The sequence below is a fragment of the Cydia fagiglandana genome, chromosome 27 (genome assembly GCF_963556715.1).
Source record: "Cydia fagiglandana chromosome 27, ilCydFagi1.1, whole genome shotgun sequence".
In the NCBI taxonomy this organism is placed as follows: domain Eukaryota; kingdom Metazoa; phylum Arthropoda; class Insecta; order Lepidoptera; family Tortricidae; genus Cydia; species Cydia fagiglandana.
In genome coordinates this window covers 2,201,910-2,225,169 of record NC_085958.1, presented here as the reverse complement: position 1 = coordinate 2,225,169, position 23,260 = coordinate 2,201,910, and the positions used below count along the sequence as shown (strand labels likewise).

Sequence of the window (23,260 nt, the reverse complement as noted above, 5' to 3'; positions counted from 1 at the left end):
CGTCAATGAAATTATGACGTATAAATAACACTTACACAGCGTGGGCTATCAAATCCGCTGCAGTCTTTTCTTGCTGCGACTCTAGACCATATAACTTGGCATTTAGAAGTTACTATTGCTACTGAGATTCGGAACTCCGTAAGCGCGATGTAGGGAACGTACGGCGCTTCAAAGAAGCTTGCGCTTTTTGTATGGAAGTAGCTCTACTAACGCCATCTGTTAGAATGTCGTGGCACGACGTTGGACTCACCTCAGCGGCCTGTCGTTCCGTGAATGCTCCGTCTCTGTTATCCTGTATACGTTGGAAGAGTTCGACATCTATGACTACTGTAGGAAGGTGAGAGAGAGGGTAATAGAGAGTACCCTCTCCAGGCGCAGCCTGGAACCGAAATCCTATGACAGTTGGTTAGTTAAATCGTATGTATATATTGCAACTGACATTCGGAATTCCGTAAGCGCGATGTAGGGAACGTACGGCGCTTCAAAGAAGCTTGCGCTCTTTGTATAGAAGTAGCTCTACTAACGCCATCTGTTAGAATGTCGCGGCACGACTTTGGACTCACCTTAGCGGCCTGTCGTTCCGTGAATGCTCCGTCTCTGTTATCCTGTATACGTTGGAAGAGTTCGACATCTATGACTACTGTAGGAAGGTGAGAGAGAGGGTAATAGAGAGTACCCTCTCCAGGCGCAGCCTGGAACCGAAATCCTATGACAGTTGGTTAGTTAAATCGTATGTATATATTGCAACTGACATTCGGAATTCCGTAAGCGCGATGTAGGGAACGTACGGCGCTTCAAAGAAGCTTGCGCTCTTTGTATATAAGTAGCTCTACTAACGCCATCTGTTAGAATGTCGTGGCACGACGTTGGACTCACCTCAGCGGCCTGTCGTTCCGTGAACGCTCCGTCTCTGTTATCCTGTATACGTTGGAAGAGTTCGCCGCCATCCATACATTCCATGATGACGAGTAAGCATCGCTTGCCGCTGTATGTGTTGTCGTATACGTCGATTATCTGTGGACAATTTTTTTTTTAATGATTTGGTAAAAACCACAACTAATAAAACTGAAACCACAAGTGCGAGTCGGACTCGCCCACCGAGGGTTCTGTACTTTTTAGTCGGTAATTGTTATTATAGCGGCAACAGAAATAAGTACATCATCTGTGAAAATTTCAAATGCCTAGCTATCACGGTTCACGAGATACAGCCTGGTGACAGACAGACGGACAGTGGAGTCTTACTAATAGGGTCGCGTTTTTACCCATTGGGTACGGAACCCTAAAAAAACCTTACTTAGCAACAAACAATCGTCTATAATATTTGTCAGGTGCATTGCAACTGTACTACGGTTGACATATCTTAGGCTGCATTTCCACCAGAGAGATGCGAGGATGCGTAACGAAAGGCAACTAATACTCATCGAGACAATTCTAAAAACTCCAAAAGTAGGTTGCGTTGTTTTATCACAGACTAGAGTTCCTATGGCCACCTCCTGTCTCCATCATCAGATCAGCTCGACGGTACCATAATATTGCATTGTCACCCGACTTATTCATCGAAAACCGGGAAGTGGGTCAAATTTAACTTGCAAGATTTGACCCGTACAAACATAGTTACATTACATAGATTTAGGGTCGGTTGCACCAAACTGTTACGAACGTTAAAGAGTTCGCTAAATTTTTATGTAGGTACAATGGAAAGTTTCATAGTAAAGGCGCGGGGCGCGCCGGCTGACGATGATCAGTCTGTCAAATGTGGTTGGTGCAACTGGCACTTAGATGATTTATTTATTTCATAATATTACATTACAATTACATTGCGGGGTCTCGATACATTGCATGTTAAATAAAAAGCTTGTAATAAAAATAAAACTCGACACTATAATATAATTAGCATTCAATTCTGTCGTGGAAAGTTAACCTACTTATACAAAAGTTTAAAATACAGGGTGATTCATGAGACGTGAGCAGGACTTATCCTGCACACTCAGTAACTGATAATTGATCGATCACCGTCGTATTTAGGTGATCACACTTTTTCCTATTTTTTTTACTTTTTTGTGAGGGCAAATTTAACTCTCTACAATCATGGTTACCCTACAAGACCTAATTAATTAACATAAAACCTCTTTAACCGTAATGACAGCATTTTGATTGCGAAGAAAATAAACTGTCAAAATTGAGTGAGATACGAGTTTTCAGAAGTAACCAGACCGTGATGAGTGATGACATTCAATTTGACACAGAATATCGGTAGTTTAGTAATCTAATTGTAGGGTAACCATGCATGTCGTAAAAAAATCGATTATTATTTTTTTCAACACGAGTAGAAAATTAACGTTAATCTCACTAATACTGATACGAAACAGTTGCTTATAATTTACAAAATGCGCAGTGTTAGTCCTGCTCACGTCCCCTGTATAAATGACACAAAATCTGAATAGAAACCCACATCGGCTTCAGTAACAACATTCAATACAAGGATGACGTAATCGTGTTTTGAATGTAGTAATGACTAAGCACTTTTAAACATTGTACAACAATTGAATATGTTTCACAAATGTTTTGAATACGCATACGGTAATAGTTATTTACGATACAAGTGAGAAAAGCAGCAAATTCGCAACGATAAATTGACATACGACCGAAGTGAGTGCTTTAAATCGACATAAGTTATTAAGAAATTACACAATATAAATAAATTTGTACAACACCCGAGACACACAGCCGAAGATAGCCGAGATAAATATCATGATAAATAACTCGTCGCATATACATGATAAAAACGTACATACATGGCTAAAAGCCCTTCAATGAAGAGTAATCAGAGGTGTTTATCTGTACCCCTTGTGTAAATTTCATTCGATAGCGTGATGTGACGTGCGGGTTTGAGTTAAGTGTCATTTTTTATGGGATTTTGAGTTTCCAAAACGTCCTGCTAGGCGCGCTGTTCAAAATTCAATACAAACCACTACTCCAGGGGTGCCCAGTAATTAATGGATAATCTTTTAACCAACGACAAGGCACCTTAAGCTGGTCCAGAATAATCGTACTTTTTTAATTTTGGTTCCTTGTTTCATTATACAGAAAAGTGCGATTACCTATCTCGAAAACCACGAAACTTTTACTAGACCTATAAGTGCATTTTCTGGACCAGCCAAAGGTGCTCGCGCGTTGCCGACCCTACAAGCGTACAAGGATCCTTGGGAGCACTGGAAACCTGAAACTGTGTGCATGAACTGTATTACTATTACCTCAACGATGTGTATACACCCGCTGGCGCGCCAGTGTAGCTCCACCTCTCTCCTTGCTTTCACATTGTCGTGTAGAACCTTCAACGCCCGCTTTACCCCTGTGCGTTTTTCTCTGCATTCTACCACCTGTAAAAAATAAATATGCTTAGAAATTGTAAAGAACACGCGGTTAATAAAGGGTTAAGTAATAGTACATTATGATATTTACGATACAAGTGCGAGAAATAGGATAAATTAAAACAAGACCGAAGGGAGTGTTTGAAATCGACACGAGTTGTAAATGTATCGTACAACGATTTACAGTAGGTACATATGGACAATTATCGCACTAGTGCGGTAAAGTAGCACCATATTATGTACTGTGATAGTACAATACAACTGCGAAAAGTAGGAAAATTTATAAGTAGGCGGTAGGAGGACTCGTGTCATATAATGATTTGCAAATAACGATATTGATTAAATGTCGGGTCGATTTCAAAATAATGATCGCTTTTCATGCCTTGAAGTGAAAGGTTTATTTATTCTTTTTATACTTCAACATGAGGAATTGAATGGGTCTATAGAAATAATCCAATAACTTTGTCGCCTGAAAATACGGAGTACGTTTGCGTCGAAACCGGTAGATTTTGCAGACTTGATGATGGCCCAATTCGCCCAATGAATAATCCAAGTTTGTGACAATTGTGACCTCGAGCGCCGAGCGCAACTTTGTCAAAAATCGTTTATATTTTTAGATTTAGGCGATTTAACCCTAAAGGACCAGTTTTAGATAGTACCTTCTCAAGACATTTTTAAAGTAGACTAAATTTGCTATAAATGCTATAATACGAGACTAGAATTGTCTATGTAACATCTAATAAATACTAAATATCTAGGAGACCCGAGCTTTGCTCGGAAAAGCTATAAAAACTCAAAAATGCGCGTTTTCCCAGAGATAACAGAGATAGCTAGATCGATTTATCGCCCCCGAAAACCCCCATATAGCAAATTACATCGAAATCGTTAGAGCTGTTTCCGATAATAACTGCTCATTTAAAGGTATTAGATTAGATACGAATAGTTGCTACTCTTCAACTTGGTCTCTCTCTCCATATAATGTTACATATTGGCATTATTTGTAGAGATGCACCGGATATCCGGTTACTATCTGGTATCCGGCCTATCCGGCCATTATTTACTATCCGGCCGGATACCGGATAGTAACATTGCTCGATTTCGGAGTAAACAAATTGGATTTAAGAAACAGACACGGTCATAATCGTACTTGTTTATTATCATAAAACAATTTAATCATTACATTGAACTTACACGCGCACTCATTTCGAACTTAGAAATGGGTCCGCGCGAACGTTCACTAGGAAACAGGTCAAACCTGCGGAGTGCGCACCTGAAAAACTGAAATGTTGGTATAGTTCCGCTGGCCGAATATCCGGCGGCCGGATACCGGATATTCGGCTGATGGTCAGGCCGAATATCCGGTATCCGGCCAAACAACTATCCGTTGCATCTCTAATTATTTGCAATTTTTCGTCTACCACAGAATAAACAATAGTACTTACTAGGTACTTTTACTGTATTTACCTACGTTTAATTGTAGTTATTAGCACGCAAAAGTGGTCATTGTTGACGTTTTTGTCAGTCACTGGGTCACGGTCGCGGCTCGGCCGTGGCACATTCAGATTTTTTACTAAATTCAGAGGCCGGAGTCTTCATTACATGCAAATGTGTCCACGGCCAGCAAAACGTCCGAGTGTATAGATCTTATTCCCAGCAAAATCGTTAATTCCGCCAGGGATGCGAAACACCTGACTTCGGCCAAACTCGGCTCCGTTCGGCTCAGCATTGCTCCGAGCGATTATTAGGGTTGTGTCAACTTGACGTCCCTTTGCGTGCACGACCACAGATAAGATAATGGCTTGAATTTTGACAACCCTAAATAGCCAAAAGAGGCAGCATGATTCGACCCTGAATCGCTGTCAAACTTCGTTTTTAGGGTTCCGTACCCAAAGGGTAAAACGGGACCCTATTACTAAGACTTCGCTGTCCGTCCATCCGTCCGTCCGTCCGTCCGTCCGTCCGTCCGTCCGTCTGTCACCAGGCTGTATCTCACGAACCGTGATAGCTAGACAGTTGAAATTTTTACAGATGATGTATTTCTGTTGCCGCTATAACAACAAATAGTAAAAACAGAATAAAATAAAGATTTAAGTGGGGCCCCCATACAACAAACGTGATTTTTGACCAAAATTAAGCAACGTCGGGAGTGGTCAGTACTTGGATGGGTGACCGTTTTTTTTTGCTTTTTTTTGTTTTTTTTTTTGCATTATGGTACGGAACCCTTCGTGCGCGAGTCCGACTCGCACTTGCCCGGTTTTTAATATTTACGAAACACAAGACAGTGAAAAGACGGAAAAATATTGAGTTGAATAATTTTATAATATATTTAACCTCGTGCCGCCCACCATACAAAATTATAGCCAAGGAAATTAGAATATTGTTGTATTTTCAATTGGGTTCATTTTCATTTGTTCGAAAATTTTACGAGACAAATGAAATGCTACCTACTTTCTTTTGAATTAAGGTTGACATTCCATTGAAACTGAGTGTACATCCTAATGTACATTGGGCGGCACGAGGTTAAACATAATTATTCAACATTATTATGTTAACACTTTACACAAAAGCGCCATTGTATAAAAAGATAATATAAATAGCTTTTATAGATATTATGAGTATTATGACCTAATTATTGTCGCATTTGGCATCGTACGCATAGTAGACATTAATGTATTGTACGACAGTCGTATCCAAGATTCCAAGTTCACACTGATCGTACTGGCTATGTGCGCGACAGGCGCCTGCTTGTAGGCTATGACCTCGCCTAGCAAGTGTGATGAAAAAATACATTACAGCCCTAGTTCTCAATTTAGGATTTACAGACCGCAATTGACCGCATCGCCTACGTAATATCACCTTTTACTGGCAAATGATTTAGAATACTAATATCTGGGAGACCGAGCTTTGCCTGAAAACACATAAAACTCAAAAATACGCGTTTTCTCAGAGATAAGACCTAGGTAGATCGATTTTTCGCTCCAAAAAACCCCCATATAGCAAATTTCATCGAAATCGTTAGAGCCGTTTCCGAGATGGCAGAAATACATACATAAATAAATAAACAAGAATTTGTAGCCCCAGAAAACCTCCATATAGCAAATTTCATCGAAATCGTTAGAGCCGTTTTCCGAGAGCGCCGAAATACATATATAAATAAATAAACATACATGAATTGCTCGTTTAAAGGTATAAGTTGTGTACTCTCGTTATCCATACTTGGAATGACAAGGCCCTGTTATTTCGAACCACCCACGTAACCAGTGTTGCCAACTTGGCATAAATGATGCCAGATCTGGCATATTTTCACTAGCTTTGGCACCAAAATTTTCCATTTAGCATCTGGCATATTTTTAAGCATAATTTAGTCTAAGCCAAGTTTCCACCAACTTGGCAGCAACAATATGCGCCATCGCCTTATGTGGTTCATATTTTCATATGCATTTTGACTTTTGTGGACGGATGGACGTCAACGGACTATATCAAGTTGGTCAAGCAGATCTTGTCAGTAGAAAAAGGCGGTAAATTTGAAAAAAGTATGTGTTTTAAGTGTCTAATTTCAAGTGATATTTTATCATTTTTTTAGCATAGGTGTTTCAAAAATCTTTCGCATAATTTTGGCATAATCCAGACATTAGTATAGCATTTTTTCAAAATCCGAGTTGGCAACACTGCACGTAACACCTGACTCACTTATCGTAAGAAATGTAACAATAACATACACTATGCGGACATACCGCTCAACGAATCCGCTTAAATTTCTAGCAAAGAAAATCTAGATCTAGGAAATTGTAAGTATTAGTTATTTTTACAAGCTTTTATTTACTTTCACCTGACCGTTGTCTGTCTGTCTGTAATCAAATCTTGCAAGTAAAATTTGTTCCACTTCCCGGTTTCCGAATGAGCTGAATTTTGCATGCATGTATAAATTGGATGACAATGCAACATTATGGTATCATCGAGCTGATCTGATGATGGAGACAGGAGGTGGCCATAGGAACTCTGCGATGAAACAAAGCAACCTAATTGTGTTAGGGGTTTTTAGAATTGTCTCGATGGGTATTAGTTGTCTGTCGTCGTAAGAAAAGTACAGTCAGCGATAAAAGCTTGTACCAAAAATGAAATTTTTGCCAAAAACTTATTTGTTAAGCATCAGAGAATAGCACAATAGACGCGTAATCTGATCTGTTTATTTGTAGCCGATGGTCCTGGGTTCGAATCCCGGTAAGGGCATTTATTTGTGTGATGAGCACAGATATTTGTTTCTAAGTCATGGTTGTTTTCTATGTATTTTTGTGTTTGTATATTATATATATCGTTGCATGAGTATATACCCACGACACAAGCCTTCTTGAGCTTATTGTGGGACTTAGGTCTGTGTAAGAATGTCCTATAATATTTCTTTATTTTCTTTTGATATTGTCACATAGCGCCAGCTAGTGGTTTAGGTGGAACTTTGTTGGTTTTGATTATTTCTGTTAGTGTTAATTTCTTTTTAGAAATATTGAACAGGATTTAATTTAATTATAGTTTAGGTACAAATATAAATATTTGTATTTCACCTTTTTTCTTGATATTGTGTCGTTAGTTAATTAAACCTACATGTTTAAAGGGTAGCACGATATGACTGGCAACGTGCTGTTCGTATTGTAAAGAGCACTAAATTTGAAATGGAAGGAAAATAGAATAAGAAGAAAAGACGGCATTGATGAGTGTCAGAACATAATATTGTTTGTTACAAAAATTAGAATATATTAATATAAAACTCAGCGTGGAAATCCATTGTCGCTGTATATAGTTCCAGAAATAAATATTGATATATATTATTGGATACTGGGGTTTAATAGATCGAGGCAAATGTTGCTGAGGAGAGAGGTGTGTGCCCATGAGCGTGGCAAGCTGATGTAAGAGACGGGTCTTCTCAAGATCGGGACGCCTTTCATGGCCATTGTCACAAGTTCCGACCCAAATGCTATTCTTGACCGCTGCAGACTTTTCTGTAAGTGTTACGATTCGGTTCAGTGTTTAGGTGTCTGTCAGCAGTTGTGCACAAGCTAAATCTCATGATATTTGTTATATTTTAGATCGTCTGTCTCGTTCGTCTGGCGGAATGCAGAGGAGTTAACTTGGAGGAATTAACATCGTCTGTGGCCGCAGGTATGTGTTGGCCCTTAGGTAGCCCTTAGGAAGCCCTTAGGTAGCCCTTAGTACGTTCATAGTTTACTTGAAGTCCAATTTTATTATTGTCATAGATCGGTAACCTTTTGCTTTTGTCTCATTTATAATGAATAACTTTAATATCATAACTAAGGTTTACTGTGATCTAATGGACAGTGTTACTTGCCAAATTTAATGCTCAGGTGTAACTTTCGTATTATAATTATCTGAATAAAATTTAATTAAACAACTAGTTTGTTGGTGGTTTATGCTATGTGTAAGAATACAGATATTATTGAACCAACAGCTATACTGTTAGCAGTCTGAGCTAGAAGTTGTAATTTTAGGGTATATAGGAGAAGAAATAAATCGACTATCAAGTGGGTTCTTGTGTTTTCTTTATTTTATACATCCCTAAGTATTATGTAACCAGCCGGGTACATTTTCGTAGGTTTACAGGTTACATAATTGGCGCCCAGGTTACAATACTGACTATAGTCAGCTACAATAATATATTATGTTACTCTTCGAAGGCCGCAAAAATATGTGACACGCTCTTGTGGCTCTACAAATATGATCGCGTCAGATATTTTTGCGGCCTTCGTTTTGTAACATGTTATTGCAGGTGACTGTACCCACGTATCTACATATATTTTGTACAGTGCTAAGACCAAAGGATACATACATATGTATACAGTATACACCATACATATAGCAACATATATATGTGTTAGACGCTTCTCAGAAGATGCATATTTACCTCGCGAAGTTATCAGGAATCAGTATGTAAATAATATTCTTGGTAAGTAAATATTTGCCGATATTTCCCACATTGCGCAGTCGATTTGCGCAGAGCACATAGGTATGTCGGCGGCCGATCGTAAGATCAGGCAGATCGTAATGTGTAATGTTTTGACGATAATCACATTAAACCAATATATAGGCAGGATAGGTTCGTTAGGTTGCTTCAGATGCCCGAAGGACAAACTGCCCAGAAACAGGAGCCCCGCGTAGCGGGGCTCCGTCGACTTAGGGAACGAGTGAAAGATTTTCACGTTTCACGATATGCCTAGGAATTTCACGATACGCCTGATCTACGTACGTACGTACGTACTGTTGTTTGTAAATATTTAAGTACCTTTTGAATACATCAGACTACTTTTTATGTTGCTGGATTCGTCAATCTATGCATCCAAAGTTAAAACGGCCGTCTTTGTTTTGAGTTCATAGTTCGACGAACGAATTGAACTGATGTCACACCACGGAAGAGGTTTGCCAAATGTGACCAAATGTGTCGAGGAGGGGGGAGGGGTCAAACCTAGAAATTCGTGTGACGTAATCTATGGATGACCCCTTAGTGTACTACACAGAAACACATTTATTAGCACAATACCGGCGCTAACACTACGGTGCAGCGTGACGTCATAGGAAAACTAGCGCGTAGTAAACACACTACATACATTGTCAATGTTGTTTGAGGTAGGAATAGGAAAATAACTAAGGATTTACATTGATACTGTTCCTGGTCCTTACGGCCCGATTCGGGAAATGAATTAGAGATTCACTATATATGAAATAGTAAAGATAAGTGACGTTCCACGGCAAAAGGTACCTTATGGCGGTTGGCGCTTACGCTATTATTGCGGGTGCCTTAATGTACCTTTTGCCGTGGAACGTCACATATCTATACTATATCATATCTAGTGAATATCTAATTCATTTCCCGAATCGCGCCGTTAGTGTATATAAAATAAACTCATCATTAGATAGCGTGACGTGACGTACGCGTTTGCGTTGAGTGTCATTTTGTATGGGATTTTAAGTTTCCAAAACGTCCCGCTTGGCGCGCTGTTCAAAATCTCTAACAAAAATAGACATAACGCGAACGAGAACGCTCGTCACACTATCGAATGAAATATACACGAGGGGTTCGGTAAAGGTAATGGCTCCTCTACACGATGGGCCAACGCCGGCCACTCCAAGGGACGCATTTATGCGTTAGACTTTAGAGGGAGCAAGTGATATTGCTATCTCATTCTACCGCATGGCTGCGTCCCTTGGAATGGCCGGCGTTGGCCCATCGTGTAGAGGAGCCATAAGACCAAAGACATATGCAACTTCGTATAAGATGAATAAAGTCTTAAGGAAAAAATGTGCCTCGGAAATCAAGAAAAACTCATTCTCGAATAGATGCCGCACAGACCTTTAGCCTATGCTCGGCTAGATGGCGTGACGACACCGTTTCAAATTTAACAATTTTAACACATTGATATTCAGTGAATGAACATGGATCAAAATGATATAAAAATAATAAAATCATTTATCCATATATATACATTTTTTTTATAATTTTATACGTTTCCATTTTGAGTTTTAGTTTTTACAAAAATTTACAATGACAGGACCCCTCTATACTATCTATTCTTTTTGGTATAAAGACGATAGGAAATTACTCAATTGGTTTTGAAATTAATTACCATTGCTACCTACTTACAATGCAAAAAAAATTACCTACCTAATAAATATGTACCTACCTATTGTTTTATACGCGAAGAGTTACCAAAAAATACTTATAATTAGGCAAAAATAATTTAACCGATAAAATAACAATATTAACCTCTAGCCACCCAGAGACCTATAAAAAGGTCTTCGTTTCCATTCTAATTTGAACTTTGTGTTGACACAATAAAATTTAATTTTGCTTGGCAAGGTTTGACGTATGGGCGGCTAGAGGTTATACCGATATGTTTTTCCAACCAAGTTTACTTTGTATAATTGAATAATTTAAAAGTTAAACTAAACAGTAAGGTCACGAAAACAGCTACATTCTGTCATAATTCTAATAGAGCTTATGTTATGTTCGACTTGTTGCCTACCTGTCACACTTATGTACGAATTTACAAGTGCGACAGAGAGGCAACACGTCGAACGGTAGGCCCCAGGTTACTGCGTAGGTAAAGTATCTATTATAGTCAGGGCTATAACCGCGAAAATCGAAGTTGGATAATTGCGGGGACTTTTCTGTCACTCTAATTACGCCTTCATTGGAGTAAAAGAGAAAGATCCCCGCAATTTGCGAATTTCGGTTTCCGCGGTGGCCGCTCTGTATCTTTAGGCATTTATATAAAAGCAAACAAACAATTTGTACATTTTCTGGTAGTTATAACATTTATTGGTTAACCAACCAAATGCAAATCCGCCTGGATCAGTCACTTATCGACCTGACTTTAACCAGCGTGGCTCACTCCGCGATTTCGTCGCTTTGCTACAGGTAGCTAAATGTACATCCGTTCCACCCCAATTTTGGGGAAAGCCATGAGCCGCGCGTGGCGCTGTCGCCACCTAGCGGCCATATCTGTGCTGATCGTAACAGACGCGTTTTATTAGAGAGTCAGTCTTCTGTACCTAGTACTATTATTTATTCTGTGCTTTAACCTACATTATTTGATCGTGTAACGTTTTACATCTACCCTCCACTGGCTTAAGGATTCATTTGCCATTTGAGGGTAAATCTTGTTTACTTTTATTTAAATACCAAACGATACACAGATTCTATGTGGGCAGATATCGTTAAACAAAACTCTGACCTTTGTCAATGTAAATAGAATTCAAATTGGCTTGTACCGGTATTTTGTTCGGGCACGCGCCATTGTATATTTTGGTAAAGTCAATGTTGATATTATAGAAACGAGGGAAACTTGCTTTTATAAGTTTTGAGGCAGTTTCGTATTATTGTAGGAATAACTATATTAATTATTCAATATTGTTAGCATTTACTTGTAAAAACAAGTGGACAAGTAGTTTGTAAGAAACCTTTTCTGCCCTCCGGCCGGAAAGTGTTAACTTTCGGCCCGCTAAGCTAAACTAACTACTAATAGATCTAGAAAAACGACATGGTTTAGATATGTCAGTGTCAAATGTGACGTTCCTTCAAACAAAAACGTCACTTTTGACACTGACACCTATATCGTTTCTAGATCTATTAATTGACTATCTTAAAGTTCGAATCAGGCAGTAAGTGTCCTTTCTTTACTTAAAAGGTGATTCTGCTAAGAAATTCCTAGTCGTTTAAGGAAGTATGTGAAAACAATTAACACGGGTCATTGCTGTTTCATCTAAAAGTCATCGCCCTTACAACAGAAACGTGACGTTCCATGGAAAAAGGTACCATATGGCGTCTGGCGCTTACGTCGCATAGCGCCGCAACAATATTGGAGCAGTGTTAATAATAGCGTAAGCGCCAACCGCCATAAGGTACCTTTATCCGTGGGACGTCACAAATGTCTATTAAGTACACAGTCAAGGAATTTAAATTCCGACCCATTTCGTACTTTGTCACAGTGACAATCAATATGAAAGCCGCTAGAGACCTCATACGGTTGTCACTGTGACAAAGTACGAAATGGGTCGGAATTTAAATTCCTTGACTGTACCTCGCAGTGTACTACAAAGCGCCATTGATATCACGATTGATAATACGCAATATTGTGCTAGTAATATTTCCAGTGAGCAAAGTGGGAATTTCTATAGCATTAGCTCCCTTGGGTTTCACGATGAGTCATCCGACATCGACAACGTATTTGTAGCAAAATCATTGGTATTTTGTCCTTGTACACGGTGTAACATGATGAAACCGAATAATTTTAACCACGCATTTCTGAGGTCAAAAGAAGGAAAAAATGTAATATGAGTTTAGGTCAATTTCGCCAAAAAAAATTTTTTTTGTTTTTTTTTTTCTATATTTTGAATGTATTTCTACATAAAAATAAATGTTATTGGTAAACTTGTCACTTAAAATTGTTTTTACATTTTTTTTTTCGTAAAACCTACTTTTTGCAAAGTGTTATTTGTCACTTTTTGACATTCTATCAATAAGGATATTTAGATTACGTCCCATAGCAGCAACATCACCATCAAAAGGCCTTTTACACAATGTAACAATAAAAACTTGTTTTTTTTTTATTATCTCTGAAACTAGGCGAATTTCAAAAAAGTTTATAGGCCATTTTTGTCTCTAAATATGATCAGGATAACGCTGTTAAAATTATTCGGTTTCCTCATGTTACACACTGAGAGAAAAGGATAACAAAAACACACTTAGAATTACAAAAATAAACTTAATCCGGGGACAAGGAGAGTTAACTAATAGGAACAAATTGACTTTTGCAATTTCTATTAGTTCTTGCAATTTCTATTATCTGTTTGTTGAAATTAGATTTAGGATTACTGAGCTATTTGTAGAAATAAATAAACTTTACAGAAATAGTGAAACGTCTATAATTATTACTAAACTTAATTTTTTCCCCCAGTACAGAACTGTTTTTTTTAATCCTGGTTTAGTTTAGTAATGATTTTTTTCTCAGTGCACCGTGTAGATTTATACTAGTAGACCATAAGGATCTAGACTCGATTGAACACTCGAAATCCGAATCGATTCGTCACAAATCGATTGGGAAATCGTTTAACCGTGAAGCGGTTCTTGGAAGATCATTTCCAAATGATGATGACTATGTATTTATGTATTAAGACTATGACATAATTAAACTAAGCAGTCTAAGCGAATGAAAGTAGTTTACACAATGCATATTAGGTTTAGGAAATACAATTTACAGTAAATATGTGACTTTATCTATGAAAAGGGACCTTATTGTCGATAGCGCTAACGCCATTATTAACGATGTTCCGATATAAATACAAGCCGCGCGACGCTGAGCGGCGTAAGCGCCATCGACAATAAGGCCCCTTTTCATAGATAATGCCCCATATTTATCGTAATCTTACGAAAAATACAACTAAAATTAAAATTGCCCAGAACTACCAATGAATAAGTTTCCTAGTTGAATATTCACATAACTTTTTTTTTCCAAAAGTTTTGAATGTTTATTGCAAAACTGTAATAACCTACTATTAGGGTTTGCAATCCGGATCCGAAATGTATGAAATTATCAGGATCTGGATCCGGATCCGCGGATCTTCCCATACATTTCGGATTCGTTGTGCAAACCCTACCTACTATTAATGAGTCATTCATTATAGTATTTTCGATTCATATAACGCTACGTCTTACGTAGGCGAACAACGCGCGAACGCGGCGCGGCGCGGCGCGGCGAAATCAATCCTTTGATGCCCATAGAAGTGTCCTACGTAAGCGATCTCGTTGCGAACGCGGTGCGGCGCGATTTGCACGCGAATGTCAGGCGGCGCGGCGCGGCGCGGCGCGGCGGCGGCCGCTTTCGCCGCGCCGCGCCGCGCCGCGTTCGCGCGTTGTTCGCCTACGTAAGACGTAGCGTAAGATTGGAAACACATTAATGACTAGTAATAATGACACTAATGACTAATCATGATAAGGCACTTATTATTGTTAGTATCCATTTGTCCAACGGATAGTCCATTGTTTTATCCATAGTTAGGGTTCCGTAGCCGAAGGGTAAAAACGGAACCCTAATACTAACACTCCTCTGTCCGTCTGCCTGTCACGAGGTTGTATCTCATGAACCGTGATAGCTAGACAGGTGAAATTTTCACAGATGATGTATTTCTGTTGCCGCTATAACAACCAAAACAAAATAAAATATTTAAGTGGGGCTCCCATATAACAAACGTCATTTATTGCCGTTTTTTGCGTAATGGTACGGAACCCTTCGCGCGCGAGTCCGTCTCGCACTTGGCCAGTTTTATTTTATAGTTCGTGTCATTCACGGTGACGAGCAGATTTGTCAAATCTAACATTTAATAACATGAAAATACGAGTCAAGGCACGCGTCATCGTGAATGATACGATCTATATCAGATAAACGATAAATAAACTGATAAAATAGGCTTGGCGCCATCTAAAGCATTGTCACACTTTAGAATATGTGACGTTCCATTGAAAAAGGTACCTTATGGCGGCTGGCGCTTACGTCGCATACGCATACTAACGCAACAATATTGGAGCGGTGTTAATAATAGCGTAAGCGCCAACCGCCATAAGGTACCTTTACCCGTGGGACGTCATGGCTCCTCTACATGTTGGGCCAACGCCGGCCAATCCAAGGGACGCATTTATGCGTTAGAGGGAGCAACTGATATTGCTATCTCATTCTACCGCATGGCTGCGTCCCTTAGAGTGGCCGGCGTTGGCCCATCGTGTAGAGGAGCCATTACAAATAGGCTTGGCGCCATCTAAAGCACTGTCACACTTTAGAATATAGTAGCGACCCGCCCCGGCTTTGCACAGGTTACACAAAACCTAAACCTCAAGAATCAAAAGAATCACTATTGATGAAAAGAAAACCGCATGAAAATCCGTTCAGTAGTTTTTAAGTTTATCGCGAACTTACGTACACACAAAGAGACAAACGCGGCGCAGGACTACGTTCTGTCGTGACTGGCTCATAGGTTTTGGAGGTACAAGCACAGAATAAATAATAGTACTAGGTACAGAAGACTCACTCTCTAACAAAACGCGTCTATCACGATCAGCACAGATATGGCCGCTAGGTGGCGACAGCGCCACGCGCGGCTTATGGCAAACCCCAAACTTGGGGTCGAACGGATGTACTTTTAGCTACCTGTAGCAAAGCGACGAAATCGCGGAGTGAGCCACGCCTGGTACAAGTAAGGTCTAAAAAATGTACATGTACAAAACAACATTGAAATGTACAAACAGCAACACTTCTAATTGTACATCGGTGGACTTTATTACAAAAGGCATAAGGTCCACCGATGTACAGTTAACTGCGTGGGCGGTTGTACTAAGATTTTGTTTGTAAATGTAAATCAATATAATGGCTTAAGTCGCAACTTTAAGTATTGTTGTCCAAGGTAGCAATTACTAATTTCCTTGAAATGGAGTTACGAGGTTTGCGACTTAGGCCGAAGAATAATTTTAAATATTATATTTACAAGGGGTCAAATAGAAGACCCCTCATTTTGAAACCGGTTAAAAACATCATTTTAAATTGTACAACGGGACTTAATCGCATATGTAAGTTTTAAGATTTACCTCCGACGTTTCGAGGACGGCGTTGTCCCCGTGGTCTCGGATACCACTGGCTAAAGTTGACATCAACATCTCGCGCGGCTAGAAGATATTACGGGTATTTAAAGGATGTCAACATTAGCCAGTCTTCTCATTAGCAAAACTTATATTCGCGATTAAATCCCGTTGTACAATTGTGACGTTCCATGGAAAAAAGTACCTTATGGCGGCTGGCGCTTACGTCGCATAGCGCCGCAACAATATTGGAGCGGTGTTAATAATAGCGTAAGCGCCAACCGCCATAAGGTACCTTTACCCGTGGGACGTCACAATTTAATAATGTCAATATACCTGTATTACAATATACGTTGTAACTGCATAATGCCATCACACGAACAATATTTACTCGATTCTGGTCTCTATTCCATGGACATAAGCTCTACAGATACGTGAAGATAAGATATCCAATGTCAATATTGTGTACCACCACACTGTTAACTGCACATCGGTGGACCTTTTTTTTTATGCCTTTTGTAATAAGGTCCAATATACAGTTAGGAGTGTTGCTATTTCTACTAACGTACATGTATAACTGACAGTTATTGAACCTTATGGTAATGATAATAAGGTTCACTAATGATCAGGGAAGTGTTGCTGCTGGTATGTGAGAATAAAATTGATCGCTACACTTATCGGTGTATTTCCATGGTATTAACTATGTCGCATACTGTTATCAGTGTTTTCTATTAGCACATAATAAATAATAGTACTAGGTACAGAACAGAAGACTAGGGTTTCTGGTTTCTCGGCCTTTTTTATTTCTCGAGGTACGGGAATTCCCGACCATGATTTCTCGAGTTTCTCGAGTATCTCGAGAAATTTTGAAAGTTTAAAAAAACACTTCTTTTTTGTTTTATTGCAAGTTAGACTCATAGGAGTCGTAGGTTAGATCAACAAAATGTATACAAACCACAATATACTATTTTATTAGGCAATTAATTTAACTCGATGTGAAAAACTTACAGAAGTTTTCCGTAATATTAATACTTACTCAACGTAACAATGAAGCTAGCAAAATTGTGATATTTTGCTAATAGGATAATACCTATATCGAGATGATTAGATTTATCAAAAGTAATCTAGTTTTGTAACATTTGTTATTAAATGGTCCCATAATTCGTTTTTAGTATAATAAAGAAGATAAGCGATCTTGACGTCACTTTTTATTGAAAAACTTATGAAAAATAAGTCACGGCAAATATGTAACAATTATAAACATATATGTATACGATCATTTACAATTTTATGTAACGATTTTTTTATAGCTCTAATAGCGTTTTTTAATAAAAAGACACTTTAAGATTGTTTACCTTTTTTCTAAAGTTAAAAAAACTAAGTATAGTGAAAATGAACATGAACCTAAAACGAGACGAATTATTTACACATAATAGTAGTTCAAAAGTTTCAAAACATGAAAATCAGCTGAAGCCAGACCGATTGGCGACGGATCAAGGCAGTTTTTTATTTAGTTGGTTAACTAATATGTTTGAAGTACCAGGAAATGTAAAAAAAACATTGTGTACATTTATTTAACTACCCAAAGAAATACACTATAGACACATTAAGTGTTATACGCGCGTTTTCTTTTTACTTATGACAAGAGATTTATTTCTCGAGTTCTCGAAGCATTGGGTATTTTATTCCCGCCTCGCCGAAAGAAAAATTTCTCGAGATTTCTCGCCTCGAGAATTCTCGAGCAGAAATCCTACAGAAGACTCACTCCTTAACAAAACGCGTCTATTACGATCAGCACAGATATGGCCGCTAGGTGGCCACAGCACCACGCGCAGCTTATGGCTAGCCGCCAAAATTGGTGTGGATCGGATGTACTTTTAGGTACATATGTGTAGCAAAGCGACGAAATCGTAGAGTGAGCCACGCCTGACTACATCTACATTAACTACAGTTGTCATATGATTTCATCATCAATACAGAAGTATATATCAATTATCAATGTTTTTTTTTAAACAAACTATGTAACAGTTTTCTTTGTCACCCGGAAATTCCCATCTCGGGTACAATCTTACCATGTGCTATTTTTTATGCTATGATATACATACTTAGAAAACACCCATGACTTGGGAACAAGTATTTGTGTGCAAGGAAGCAGGTTTAGCAATGAACATGAAAAAATGCAAAATTATTACTAATGGAGATAAAATACCAATAAAGCTTGGAAGAAACAATATGGAATATGCTGAAGATTTCACATACCTGGGACAGATAGTTTCCTTCAAAGACAGACTCGACAAGGAAGTAGACTACAGAATTAGTAGAGCGTGGAAAAAATACTGGTCTCTAAAAGCAATTCTAAAGAGTGACATGTCGATGGCCATTAAGAAAAAAGTATTTGATACTGCTGTCCTACCTACCTTAACTTACGGTCCCCAAACCTGGAGCCCCACCAAGAAACACACACATAAACTGAAGATTTGTCAAAGGGCAATGGAACGGTCCATGCTAAAAATTCAAATTAAAGACAGAATCAGAAATGAAGTTATAAGAGAGAAAACTGGAGTAAAAGATGTAACACAGGCAATAAAAAAGAGTAAATGGGCCTGGGCTAGCCATGTATGTCGCACTACAGATAACCGGTGGACCAAACATGTCACAGAATGGTTACCAATAGACACACCGAGAAAACAGAAAAAACCGAATACAAGATGGAGAGATGAGCTACGAAATTTCGATAGATTCTGGTGGAGAACAGCACAGAATAGGAAGGAATGGGAAAAACTGGGGGAGGCCTTTTCCGCACACGCGGCATGCAAATGAATAAAATAAAATTGAAAAACAATAAAAGTTAAAAAATAATAATTTAATAAATAAGTGTAATAACAAAGAAAGTAAAAATAACAAAAACGCATGAAATAAAGGCTATTACTATTACTAATTGTGTTCATCACACAAGTAAAATGCTCTTACTGGGATTCGAACCCAGGACCATTGGCTTCATTTAGTGATATGAATGATATATCCGAATGTATGTATTTTACATGACATGGAATGAAGTATTGTTTTGGTTTTTTCAAAGTTATTGTTGTAAAAAAAGGGTTATGAATGTTATAAACATAAATTTAGTCATGGCTATTGACGTTATTGTAACTTAGAAATTTGTCTAATCCACAAGAGACTACAAAATAAGTAAATAACACATGTTAATGTCGGCGGCCGATCGTAGAATCAGGCAGATCGTAATGTTCCTGTGTATCGTTTTGAGGATAGTCACATTAAACCAATATATATGGGTAAGATAGGTTCGTTAGGTTGCTTCAGATCAGGCTCCGTTGACTCAGCGAACGAGTCAAAGATTTTCACGTTTCACGATATACCTAGGAATTTCACGATATGCCTGATTTTACGATCGGCCGCCGACATTAACATCCTCACAAACTGAACGTGAAAAATTTCCTCAACCCGAATGTTTGATTGAGAGTTAGACCAAGAAAAGACTGCAGCGATTTTTATAGCCCACGCAGTGCAAGTGTTGTTTTAAACGTCAGACTTCTATGAAATGATGACGTATTAATAACACTTGCACTGCGTGGGCTATCAAAAACACTGCAGACATTTTTTGGACTAACTCTACCCGTCTACTCAAACCAAAGGCGTCTACGAAAACGAGATAAAAAAAAAACGTCGTCTAAAATTACACATTTACGTCATACGGTAAACAATGAAAATAACATTCTTCGAAACGGAGTTTTTAAGATTTCTACCGTTAAAACTTATGAACTCACCTTTCCATTGATGCCTAGACCGAGTACGGTATTCGATATATCGTAATCGTCTGTAATAGGCGTAGTTTTCGGTTGCCTTGTGCTGTTATTCATGTTAAAAGTTCGTTTACTGTTTCGAAACAACTTTTCCTGCTACACACATGTGCTTGCTCACTTATAATAGAAGATTCGTCACTGACACAGTATTTAATCTTGCACTTACTACACTCGCGTGTGTTCAATGAACAATTATTCGGTTGTAAATTTTTATCTAATTTCGTACGGATGACAAACACTCGTTGAGCAACCGCTGTCGTCACTGTACTACGCTACCACAGACTAATTAGAATAGAAATACTACAACGTGAAATGAGTAATTCATACAATGCTACCAACTGCGACGCAAAAATATTATGAATGGCATAGACAAAATTACCAAAATTATTCGACGCCAGTGACATCTAGTGACGAGTAGCGGAATCGATTTTGTATACGAATGGCGTTTATTACCTTAAGTAGTTCAGCTAAATACTGATAGATGGCCTCAATTTATGTAAGTAGTGAAATTATGTAAGCAGGAAGAGCTTTTAGACTTTGTTTGCGTATATTGGCCGATCATATCGGATGTCAGATCAAATGACCCTTGGAGGATAACAGATATATAACAGATGTAAAAAAACAGACTTATCAAATCCATAAATAAATATAAAAGGCTTTTTTAGGGTTCCGTACCTCAAAAGGAAAAAACGGAACCCTTATAGGATCACTCGTGCGTCTGTCTGTCCGTCTGTCCGTCTGTCACAGCCAATTTGCTCCGAAACTACCGGACCAATTAAGTTGAAATTTGGTACACATATGTAAATCTGTGACCCAAAGACGGATATGTAACGTCAACAAATGAATTTTAAACATAGGGGCTACTTTTGGGGGGTAAACGATAAAATTAAAAAACAAAGTTTTGAAAACTATATCGTGTTACATATCAAACGAAAGAGCTCATTTTGGGAATCTCAAATATATTTTTGTTATAAATTTAGGATAAAAATTTTAGAAGTTATTCAAGAAAATAGACAAAAAATGACCATTCCCCCCCGTCTATCTCCGAAACTACTGGGTCTAAAATTCTGAAAAAAATACACAAAATAGTCCTTTGCCTAAAGATGACAGGAAAACCTATTAGAAATCTAGAGTCAAGCGTGAGTCGGATTTAAGAACATAAATGCGGTTAACGTTTTTTTAGGGACACAGCCGCAATGGTTTAAGTGAAACGTGATGTAGACAGCTATTGCGAAGGCCATAGGCCGAGATCCGCATAAGGCCGAAGGCCCGAAGCGTCCCAAAGTGGCGTTCCTTTAGCTTCAAGCGTGAGTCGGACTGAAGACAAAAAATGCGACTAGGCTGTAACTGGCACATAGCCGCAATGGTACTTGTAGTACAGTCAACAGCAGAAGTTGTTCAAAATTACCTTGACATGCTCTTATTGTCTTAACTATAAAGTCGCGTCCAGATCATTTTAAACCACTCACCCGCTTAGCAACTTCTGTTGCTGACTGTACTGGTTGATTAGGTTACTATTGTTACGTGTTTTAAAAAGCACTAGGTATACAGGGTGGCTAAAAAATAAACTAACTGTATTCCCGTTGCCAACGTGGAAAATTTGGCTGTTTCATACATTTAGGCTGGTCCGTTTTCTATGGGAGGATACTTCTTTTTTCGCGATTTCGGGGTTGGTCCCATACTAAAAGTCGCTCAGTATAATCCCAAAACCTCCCTGGCTACGGAAATACACTTTTATTTTTGGCCATCCTGTAGGTATTATCTCTCTTCGGCCTTCGCTTTTAAAACACTTTCGCAAGTTGTAGGAAGCGCGACCCGTCGGACGCTCGAGTTTTCACTGTTTTCAGCTCTACGCATTTGGACACTTGTACTATTGTTCGGCATTTAATCTTCAGAGATGTAAAGATATAAGCCACCACGCCAGAAAACTTCATGTTACATCTGGTTTTTGATTGACCCATTCGGGTTTTTCAAGACGTTTCACGTACAAAAAAATGTTGAAAATTATGTGATGTACGGAACCCTTGAAAGGCGAGTCCCACTCGCACTTGACCAGTTTTTTACATTTGGGGTCTTTGAAGACGTATCCGACAGCCGATATCGGATAGGAAAAGGTAAAAACGGTCCTAAAGGAAACACATTGTCAGTAATTGATTTGATCAATTTATTTAAACATGTTTAAACTTTATTGCCCAATACCACAGATCATATAATACTAGTACAGATACCCAATCCCATACTAAAAACGCGCACCGTCCTAAGTAGCTTATACTTGTAGCTAATTTTTTAGTTCACACTCACGAACTAGATGGCGCGCGGAGCCACACGGAGCTAAAAAAACTCTTACGATTAACATGCGTTGAAATGGCGTGGAATTAGCCTTCTTGCGACATCTGTTGTAGCTTTGACACACTAAATCTACGCGTCACATTTACTTTTAAGGTTTATTATCACTAGATGGCGTTTCTGATATCGGCGACATAATTAAAATTTATTTACATATTAAGTCAATTTACGATCACAGATCATATAATACTAGTACAGATACCCAATCCCATACTAAAAACGCGCACCGTCCTAAGTAGCTTATACTTGTAGCTAATTTTTTAGTTCACACTCACGAACTAGATGGCGCGCGGAGCCACACGGAGCTAAAAAAACTCTTACGATTAACATGCGTTGAAATGGCGTGGAATTAGCCTTCTTGCGACATCTGTTGTAGCTTTGACACACTAAATCTACGCGTCACATTTACTTTTAAGGTTTATTATCACTAGATGGCGTTTCTGATATCGGCGACATAATTAAAATTTATTTACATATTAAGTCAATTTACGATAATGAAATCAATTTAACTTTTTTGTTGCTTTTTTGTATTATAAATTGAAGTTTGATTAGGTACTTTAGTAAGGCGTCAAAGTTTCGTTACAAATCAC

The 23,260-nt window shown here is 38.5% G+C and overlaps 1 protein-coding gene across 1 annotated transcript in view; it reads right to left on the bottom strand.

The window, feature by feature from the left end:
* LOC134678001 (MAP kinase-activated protein kinase 2) overlaps positions 1-20,607 on the bottom strand; it is a 38,068-nt gene extending 17,461 nt beyond the window's left edge. The window contains exons 1-3 of the mRNA XM_063536443.1: positions 20,289-20,607; positions 3,255-3,380; positions 877-1,014 (exon numbers count right to left, since the gene is read on the bottom strand). Coding sequence (XP_063392513.1) covers positions 877-1,014; positions 3,255-3,380; positions 20,289-20,381 — 357 coding nt within the window. The 5' untranslated portion in view covers positions 20,382-20,607. The remainder of the gene's footprint in view (positions 1-876; positions 1,015-3,254; positions 3,381-20,288) is intronic.
* Positions 20,608-23,260: the final 2,653 nt, after the last annotated feature.